This window comes from Arachis stenosperma, chromosome 9 (genome assembly GCF_014773155.1).
Source record: "Arachis stenosperma cultivar V10309 chromosome 9, arast.V10309.gnm1.PFL2, whole genome shotgun sequence".
Classification (NCBI taxonomy): Eukaryota; Viridiplantae; Streptophyta; class Magnoliopsida; order Fabales; family Fabaceae; genus Arachis; species Arachis stenosperma.
The window spans coordinates 2,627,901-2,639,052 of NC_080385.1; the positions used below are offsets into that span (position 1 = coordinate 2,627,901).

At 33.4% G+C, this 11,152-nt stretch overlaps 1 protein-coding gene across 1 annotated transcript; it reads left to right on the plus strand.

Annotated features, from left to right (window-relative positions):
* Positions 1-10,283: 10,283 nt before the first annotated feature.
* LOC130948372 (uncharacterized) lies at positions 10,284-10,622 on the plus strand. Its single transcript, XM_057877090.1, has one exon. The coding sequence runs from the start codon at positions 10,284-10,286 to the stop codon at positions 10,620-10,622; it is 339 nt and encodes a 112-aa protein (XP_057733073.1).
* Positions 10,623-11,152: the final 530 nt, after the last annotated feature.

Sequence of the window (11,152 nt, forward strand, 5' to 3'; positions counted from 1 at the left end):
GTTCTCATACAAAAATCAAATCAAAAGTCCACACATGGGTGGCTCCACCTCTATGGGTAGCCCTTTCCTCTTGTGTGTCCTAACAAAATAACAGATCTAACGTGTGGCCTATACGTTAGGCTAGCAACACCCCTGCTAGCTGGAATCTGAGTCAGATGCATCTAAATTAACGTCATAACCGTCGTTAACTACGGTTTTCTAATACGAGCCTCCCAAACCAATTCAAAATCTATAGTTTTAAATACAATAAATCTTTAATCTCTCAAATATAGGTATCGAATCAAATCAATCAAATAATATTTTCTTATCAGAAATCTTTTCAAATCATATTTTCTCAATCATAAAAACATATTTCATAATTTAAAAGTGAGTGCCAACAAATACTTTAATATTTCAAAAGTATATATTCGAATAAAATCAATATTCTAAATTAATATAAAATTTTATCAAATTTATATAGTCTCATGTAAAATTTTTTAAAGTATAAATTTCATAAAAATACTTATTCAGCTATAATAAATCAATTATTCTAATCAAATCAAAATTCTTCAATAATAGTTTTATAAATATAATTAAAAACTCATATTAGCTTAAACCAAAAGCTTAACGATTATAAATGTAAAGCCTACTCACAGCATAGTCCTAACGGACCGAAGAGACCAAACTCGGAGTGTCGAATTAAAGGGTACGAAACTGCACAAAATTTGGACTCGGGTAGTAGCAATAACTTCAATTCTCACTGCAGTAACATCAACAACAGCCCTAGTAGCAAGGGGCAACAACGAATCCAACAGCCTACGGTGGTTTAAAATTGAGCAAAGGCAGACAAGGACATCAAGCAGGATAGGACAAAGTGAATAATAGAGCTTTACGGCAAGACAGGACAGAACAAGAGTAGTCTTACCAAAAGAAACAAGAGGATGGAGCATCAGCAGTTCCGGTGATCCTCACTGGCAAGGACAAACCGGCAGAAATAAAGCGGAGCTAGGGCAAACATGTAAAGTTTCTGGCTGTGGCTTCCGGTGACGTCAGTTCGGTTCCCGGCGACCAGAGGCGTGGTGGCGCAGCCTGCAGCAACAGCGGAGGCATACCAGCTCCCTTCAGCTCACGCATCTCCTCTCTCCCGCGATGGCAAGGTGACCCGATGGCGACAAGGACCAGCGCGACGAGGCTGGCGGCGATGGCGGCGCTCTTCACTCGTGCGAGTTCCCCTTTCTCCGCGACAGTCTCTCCTCGGTCCTCCATCATCAGTACGACGACAGCGCAGCAAGCGGCCGCGACTCCTGCTGGCGCGATCTCCCCCTTCTCCTCTCTTCTCTGGTTTGCACCCTTTCGATCCTCACTCTCTTTGCTTCTCTTCTCTGATTTGGGGGAGTGGGTGTGTGTTGGTAATTTAGGAAGTTAGGGTTAAAGTTTGGTTTGAAAAAAAGATGAGTAAGGGTATTATAGGAATTTTACTGAGCTGACTCATGAGTTGGTTTGACTTACTTCCAGCCCTAGATGTTAGCAAAATATTAGTGCTGTTACGTAGGTGATGACAATAATAAAAGAGAAGAAGATGAGGAATTTGCGTGCATGAAGAAGGAAAAGAAAAAAAAGAAAAGAAAAAGAATTTACGTGTGCAAATTTGAAAGAAGAAGAAGAAGGAAAAAGAAGAAAAACGGAAAAGGAAAAGGAAAAGACGAAAACAAAGAAGAATATATTTTGTGTTATTAAAATACACATGTGATGAAGCTGATGTAACAAAAATAATTTTTATTAAATTTAGATCAATTTAATTAGATTTAATTGCTAAAAATACTTAAATGTATAGGCTGTAATAGAAAAGGAACGGCTGATTTTCCAAAGTTATAGGTTAATAAGTTATGTTGCTAGGCCTTTTGGGCATATGCCCATTATTGACATTACTTCCCTTCTTTTTAGACAAAAAATATATGAAACTAACTTATAATCAGTCAAAAATGGAACAACTTAATTAATTATAATTAATTTTATTAATTTATAATTTAAAATATTTTTTAAATTATTGTTAACCACATTCAAATTTAAATGGGGATACGCTAGTGATATTCCAGAAGAAAATCACGGAACAAATTAAATCCAATGAGCTTTCAATCTCACTACCCTCCTTCCCTCTCCAACTAGCGCCGTCCTCCTTTTCTCTCACCCAAAAAGCATAGCCGCCTACCCCTTCCACCGTCTTCACCCAATAACTCAAGCTGTGTCGCCGTCGTCACTCCTCCACCGTACTTGATCGCATCATATACATATGTTCATTTGCAACAATGAAGGTTATTTTGTATTTATTCAACCTTGTTCTCTTCACATATTTACAGGAATTGTTTGTTGAAACTAGCTAGAAGATACACCATTGCAGATAGGTTGAAATATAAAAGACTTCATAATAAAGACGTTGACTCCTCCATGGCAAGTGAAGGTTTCAAGCAGCCGAAATAATCTACCATAATTTCAAGTGAATGAAGATTTGAGATCATGAACAATTATAAAAATATAGAAAAAAACATTCATTTAATATGAAGAAAAAAAAACATCTTAATGCTTAACAAAAAAAAATATCCAGTTATATTTTAACAAAAATAATTAGATATCTATAAAAATAAAAAAAAATTATGAAATTCTTAAAGAAATCGAAACATTCACATTTGCAATACAAAAAAATTCAAAAAATATATAAAAGAACATCCATTTAGTATGAAAAAGAAACATTCTAATATTTAGTAGAAAAAATATCCTAATACCTAGCATAATCACCATCCACATATAAATTTTAGATTCATTTAGAGATATTTAGCTAAATTTTAACTAGTACCCTCTTGATTCTTAGCATTGTTGTTTAGACAATCACAAAAATCCAACTACAAACCACGGACCACCGAAAACAGAACAAATGGAAAATTACATTTTTTTTATTTGTTTTATTTTTGGTTTATTTTATTAGACGTAGATTAAAATATATAAAAATAGTATGTTCTTTTGTAATCCTTATTATGGCATTTTATCCTAGAATTGTTGGACATGTCACATACTTTGCCTCATTTTATTTATGTTTTGATAACTCTTATCAGTATCTTGCACACTTCTGTAAGTCAATTAGTACATATGACCTGTCTTTGATGTTATTTTGGACCAGAAAATAAACAATATTTGCAATTAGTTCCAGATAAATTGTGCATGTTACATAATTTATAAGACTACATCTAACGTTAATTGGAAACCATGTGTGCACAATTGACATATTTAGAATCAATCATGGGTAATTTTGTCATGATCTTAGACTAACAACTAACAAGGATCAAATCCTCCTAAAAATCAGATACACGGTGCACACAACATTACAAACCAGAGCCATTGATATCACCAAAAGCCAAAACCTAATTTTGCTAAATTCAGCTTCAAAGCTCCCTAATCTGGTGAGCATGTTCACTTCAGCCTCAGCCTCATCAAAACAGGGTGTACAACGGGTTACCTTCCAATTAGGACAACGGACGAACCACCTCCTAGGATTCATCGCCATCCCCGACTGTAACAGTGTCACCTCCTGACCACAGAAACATCTGCCACTGAACTTCCTATCATGCACCCCTTCTGAAATTGAGCTTCCAGACACACTAGCGCTGCCATTCGAAGGTGGAGTAAAAAGTCTTTGCCTCGACATTGGTATAATTTCGAAGATTATTGTTGGTCTAGGGTTCGTGCTTTGGATGAAAGAAGGTTTGAATTTGGAAAATTTTGGGGATGAGGGTACATTATAAAGGTCAAACATGTCACCAATCCACGTGTGCAGCCCACCAAGCCATGTCACACCGTGAAGTGCCACGTAGGGAGTGTTACTGTCGGAGTCAACGCCGGAATATGGATTGGTTAGTTTCGTCCCACGGAACTCATGAGTGATGGCTACATTTGGTAGTTTCCGTCTCTTGTGGGTAGATTTGTCAGCGTTTTCAATTTTCATGGGTAGAAATGGTAGTTTACTCTTTTAATTATTACAATTCGGTCTCTTAAATTTAAAAAGTGTACTAATATAGTCTATCATGTATTTTTTATTACCGGAGTCCAACGCCATTAGTGACGTGGCTCAAGTCTTGCCACATTGGACATATTAAAACGACATCATATGCATTTTGGTACTAAAGAAGGAACTAAACACCATTGTTTGAGGGTTTGAATAATTAGTATTGTTCAAAAGGAAGGAGTATAATCCTTTAGTATTGTTCAAACTTCAAACCCTCAAACGACGTTATTTAGTACCTTTTTTAACGTCAAGACGATAGAAAATATACAAAAGACTACATTTATGCACTTTTTGAATCTTAGGGACTAAATTATAGCAATTAAGAAGTTTAGGATTAAATTAGTACAACTCACTAATTTCAAAGACCAAAGTATGACCAATGAGTAATAGCTCAAATGGCATAGTCTCCCCATACTTAATTAAGAGGTTGCGAGTTCGAATCTCCTATTTGTGGTTAAAAAAAAAAAGACCAAAGTATGGATTAACTCCTCATCCGAGTTATCTCCAATCACTTAAATTGTTATCAACACCCCTACATAATATCAATATATTTTATATTTCAATGGGTTATATTATATAGAACTTGAAAACGATTATATATTCCAATAAGGAAAAAAAGTTAAGATACTAATAAAGCAATGATGAACGTGAAACCAAAAGAAGAAGAAACAAATTTTTTGCTATAATTAATTTAGCCATCTTTCTATTATAAGTGCAGTGTCAGCAGCTCCAAGGAAATGAAGGGGCTATATATAATTGGAAATTCGTTTTAATAAATTAAAAATTTTAAAAGTTTGTGTTTAATTTGATGTTAAACAAAATTTAGATATTAAATCAGAATTAAATTATTTAGTTCAAAACGATATTTCTATTATGAGAAAGTATAGGGAGCTAATGACCTAAGCATACAATGTGTATAATTGAGGTTTAGGAAGTATTAGAGATATGACCATTAATGTTACATTGTCCTATCAGGTTACGCTTTTGGGATGAGTGATTTCATAGAGTTCAATCCTTAGTGAACTCCAAAATCAGCTTAAATTACATATTGTATGCTTAGACCATTGACTCCCTAACAGGACTCATTATTATTTAATATTTGATACTTATTTAGACTAATTTTTTGTTGTCTCTCAAATATTAGTGTATGTTTATTGGATTAAATTTCACCGCTCTTAGTCTCACAATAGACAATATAATTAAAGGAACTTTTTAAGAAGTTTCAATGCACCGCCTAAGTTTAGTTTGTTGATCTTTTAGTGGAGGAGTTCATCAAGTAATATAAATTTGAACCTAACGCATGATTTGATTGTAGGGAAAGATAATATCTCTTTTTAATCTGTGGTCTCGGTTCAAGTTTTGACTATAAAGTAATCAAATATTGTAGCGTGAGTCTTATTTCTTATAGAATATCTAATACTTGATTCCCTCCAAATACTTGTAGTTTAAAAAAGAAAAAAAGAGAAAAAAGAGTTAAGTGAAATCCATTGTGAAATCAAAGAAAGGGCATAGTTTGGCGGAGTTAAGTGATTTGAATCTGGGAGGAGAGTTAAACATCCAAGGCCTAAAAAATGTTGGGAGTATATCTGAAGCCAAAGATGCCAATTTGAAGTGTAAACAAGATCTTCAAGAATTATGCTTGTCATGGGGCAGCAGTGGTAAGACCAAATCGGTTGTTGGAGCAGAAATACTTGAAGCTCTTCAACCTCACTCAAATCTCAAGCGGTTGCAAATATTCGGCTATGGCGGATTACATTTGCCAACTTGGATGGGAAACAATTCAGCCCTCATTAGTTTAACTTATCTTCGACTTAGCAGATGTCAACATTGCCGACACCTTCCCGCACTTGGGAGACTCCCGTGTCTTAGAAAGCTTGAGATACTCCATGAATGATGTGCAGTACATTGAGGAAGATGAAAGTTATGATAATGTGGAAGCAAGCCCATTCCCATCTTTGGAGTACTTGCTCGTGGAGACATTGCGAAACGTGGAGCGGTTGATGAAACGGGAAACAAACACATGTTCCCCTCTCTTTCTAAACTCTATATCTATGAATGCCCTAAACTGCAATTGCCGTGCCTTCCACATGTTAAGGACCTCAGTGTTTGGGGATGTAGCAATGAGCAACTGAAGTCAATCTCTAATCTCAACAGTCTTAACGCACCATATCTTGATCTAATGATCAAGTGTGGTGCTTCCCAGAAGGAATGATGGACAACATGACCTCTCTTGCAACTTTCGAGATATCAAAGTTCAGAGAATTGAAGGAACTGCCATCTGACATCACAAAACTCACTGCTTTGTCTGATCTAACCATCAGTGACTGTGGAAAGCTGGAGTGCTTACCAGAACAGGGTTGGGAAGGCTTATCTTCACTTCGAGAACTGTCAATTGATAACTGTAAGAGTTTGGGATCGTTGCCTGATGGTGTCCGGCACTTAACTTCACTTCAATATTTGAGTATTGTGGCTGCCCAATGTTGAAAGAGCGGTGTAAGAAAGGAACAGGGGAGGATTGGCACAAGATAGCACATGTTCCCCATGTAGATAGCAGCTGGTAATCATTGTATGTATTTATTGTATTCTTAGTTTATACACAGCTTATTCATTATTTTCTTTTCATTTTGTTGTGTATTTGCATAATCATGCTTTCAATATCTTGTACTCTATTTTATCTTCATTTCTACTGCTCTTTCAATTTTATGAACAAGAATAAATGGTAGAAATTAAAAGATGATCCACCAACTTTTGTTGGAGTTTTCTTTCGACATTGACTGCACTTTGCATTACAAATCATTTCTTTCCTACAGCAATCTTCACTGGTCAAAGCAAAACCAATCTCTAATCTTTGTCTTTCTTTCTTCGAGTTTTATGCACAAAATCTTCCAAGTTTTATGCATTATGTCATATACCACATCTATTGTTGCAGCATTAGCCCACCCTGTTAGGCTCACCATTATTCCCTGAACCAAACCCACAATCAAAACTTCAAAACCTATTTATTAGCTTAAAAGAAGTATAACAAATACTAGTGCGTTTCAAAATAAAGTGAGAAAGTAATGTTTTTAATTACCTTTCAATTTATAATTTTAGAAACTTTTCAAGTATATTGGTACGTAGATATTTCAGTAAGTTTTAATTGTTAATTTTAAATATATATTTTTTATAATTAACATCAACAATTTTAATTACTAAAATACCAATATATTGATATGCTTAAAAAATTTTCTATAATTTTTATTATTTATTAGTCTTATTATTTTAATTTAAGGATAATTAAAATACTACTTTATTATTTTATTTCTGCTTTTTCTGCTGTTGTCAAATGGCAAAAATGTTCCGAGTGTAAAAAATCCTAAAATAATCACTAAATTTAGTGAAGAAGTTAGTGAATCAACTACTAAAATAGCGTAACTTTTGTGCTTGCAAATACATTAAGTGAGAGGGCTACTGTATATAGTGGAGAGTCATTTATTTTATGTCTAGATTAAAAGATTTTGAAAATAGTGAAAACTCCAATATTATTAAATTAGTCCTAAGAAATTTTCGGTGAAAACATTATGCAAACAATTTCAATGTCTCACTTTATTTAAATAGTCAGTCATTTATTGAAGGCTAATTCTATGGTGCTTATGAATTTTTGCCTAAATTTTGCTTAACTTTCTTTTTGTTGTAAGTTTTGATTTTTAAAAATTATTTATTTTTATATCTTTTAAATTAAATAATAATTTTTAACCTCTTTTAGTAAATAGACACCACCTTTTAGGCAGCATAACAATTACCTTTATTAAAACGAAAGAATTATAAAACTTGGCATTTATGAAAGGTTATGAAAGTATGTACCAATTAGTATCTATGAAAGGTTAATTAACGAAGCTATGCATTTGATATGTTCAACAACCACAACCTAATAGTTATGAAAGGTTATAACGATGAATTTGTCCCGCTTGGTATTTATAAAAGGTTAATATTAAATAGTAAATTCTGATGATTAGTCTTTTAATATATTTAAGATCACTTTTAAGAGCAATTTTTAAAAATAGTAAAATGAGTTTTATTTAAAAGGTAAGATTTTAAAATTTTCAATAATATTAAATACATATTATGCTTTTAACCTTTTCATATCTTTTAAACAACTCTTTTAAAAATGTCATTTCAAATCTCATGCATTTTATGTCTATGATTTATCATTCATTGCATATTTAATTTATTAAACTAAATTTTGTGATTTATTTTTCTTACTATACAAAAGTTTATACGTGACTACGTGTGCATCAAGATATAGAATAAAGAAACAAAATATCAATTAAATTCTAAAATTATTTACTTTATCTGTGAAATGAGTTGATAACTTTAGTAAAACATTTTTTTCACTTGTGTATTTTGGTTTTAAGGTTCCTTCTGCCTAACTTATTTGTGGGCAATACATATATCATTATAATCACAAATAATGCTATTTTAAATTAATGACTTATATAATGATGATCTCATTTATTGTTATAAATGCTAATTAAATAAGTCATTATTACTTTTGATTGGAATTAAATGAGAATAAAACCGGATATTATCTTTTGTTCCTTAGATAATTATCTTTTGGATTTTAGATATATTATCTTTTGGACTTTAGACTATTTTATTTGGGCTTAAGGGTTTAATGGGTGCCATGCTCAAAATAAATAGACCTTCAGGGTTTCGGTCCCCAATATACCAAAGCCGCCTTTGTTGCTCTTTCCCCATCAAAAGAGTTGCAGTTTAGCCGCCTAGGAATACAGAAGGCTTTGGGTGAGGAAGATCGAAAGAACCACAAGATCCAAACTCTTCCAATCATAATTTATGTTTATGAATTCAGGTACGCTTCCGCATTATGTTATATTCTTGGTGATTCAATATGGATGATGATCTGGGTTATTGAAAATTAATTATTCCAACAAGTGGTATCAGATCCATCCATAATTAAATCATCAAAAATATTTAATTTATTTCATTCGGTTCAATATATATATATACATACGCACAGTTTACATCACATACAAAATCGTTGCGCGCTTCGTGAAATTGTTTTCAGCGTCGTGCGTCACGTATATATATGAATTTAGCATTGTTCCGATCCACAAGGCATATCATTGTGGCCATTTGGATTGCTTTTAGAGTTTCGGCCATTTATAACTTTTATACATATATAGCATTATTCGATTTTTTTTTCTATTATCGATTCAATATAATATATGTATGTTGTTTACGATATAAATGTTGCACGCATATATGAGTTGTTTGAGTTTGTATGTGCGTCACTGTGTATATATGGATATGCCCTCCTGTGTTCTTACATTATGACAATGCATATAAAGGAATATAAAAGGAATATATATTATGTTCCTTAATCAATATGTGTGTATTATGTATATACGATTGTGCCTATATATATATTGATTTTGGCATTGTTTCAGATTACATGTTTTACTGCCATTTGGATTGCTTTATATATATACTTTCGGCTGCTTAGATATATATATTTTACCGTATCGAACTTTTTTTTATATAGTAATTGATTTATTCTGAAACATTAGCACAAAAAAAAAATTTTTTTTAATTGTTACACAGGAGGAAACTAGTAACAATTTGGATTATTATACCCATCTATTATAAAGATTTGATTTTGGAATAAATTGATTGAACATTATGCTGCTAAAGTAGCCTCTTTTGTGAAAATTGATTTATTCAAACATTAGGAATATGGTGATATGTAATTCATGCGAATATTGGTCGGCCCAAAGGAAGGCCTATATTTTGCCGAATTACATACACATATTAATGGTAAATAAATATTTGGATAACTGATTAAGAATAAAGTAATACTTATTATTTATGCGAACAATAATCGGCCCAAAGGAAGTTTATTGTTTGGCCAAATAATAAGCATTGCACACTTTTGTTTATTTTCTATTAATTATGCGGTCAATAATCGGCCCAAAGGAAGGTTATTGTTTGGCCAATTAATAGAAAAATATGCGGTAATAAATAGGTTGCGAAGTTTAAGTTTCCATGTGCGCATTAAGTCGGTCCAAAGAAAGGCTTAATGTGTGACAGGAATTTTGACAATATTTGATTACTGTAATGAGAGTATCACTTACAGTTAATTTTTCTATCCAAAGATTGAAAATTAATGTTGTGCTAGATATCTCAATATGGATTTTTTACCCATTAATTAACTAATGTTTACTGCATGTTTATTTGTTCTAATCCAGAAACTATGGCTTCAGCTACCAATGTTTCTGCACAAATTAGCAGTATTCCTATGCTGAATGGTTCAAACTTTAAAGTTTGGAAGGATACCGTGGAGATTGTCCTCGGTTGTATGGATCTAGACACAGCTCTTCGAGAGGAGAAACCCACTTCCACTCCGGAAAATCTCAATGAGGTTAAAATAGAGAAGTGGGAGATCAATCGAATGAGCATTATGATCATGAAACGGTCAATTCCTGAGGCGTTTCGGGGCTCAATTACTGAGGATAAAGATGCCAAAAAGTTCCTAAAAGATGTTGAAAAATTCTTTACTAAGAATGAAAAGCGGAGGCAAGTAGTCTTTTGAGCAAACTTGTCTCCATGAGGTATAAAGGTACAGGGAACATAAGGGAGTACATTATGGAAATGTCTCATCTTGCTTCAAAGTTGAAAGCACTAAAGTTAGAGTTGTCTGAAGACTTACTCGTGCATTTCATTTTGATTCCCTTCCTACACACTTGGGCATTCAAAGTGAGTTATAACACTCTGAAGGACACCTGGTCCTTAAATGAGCTTATATCTCACTGTGTGCAAGAAGAAGAGAGGCTACAGCAAGATAAGACTGAAAGTGTTCACATGGCTTCATCTTCTCAGTATAAAAGAAAGCGTGATACTACTGCGGATATACCTTCTCAGCAGAAAAAGGCTAAGAAACAGGATCAAGTTTCAACCTGTTCTTCTGTAGAAGGCGGGACACATGAAGAAGGATTATACCAAATATGCCACTTGGCATGTAAAGAAGGGGTTGCCTGTGGAGCCGACCGCCAAGTGATGCTGAAAGATACATCTATGTGGCAGACGGCAATATAGTTGCAAGTCGAAGCTATAGGAACCTTT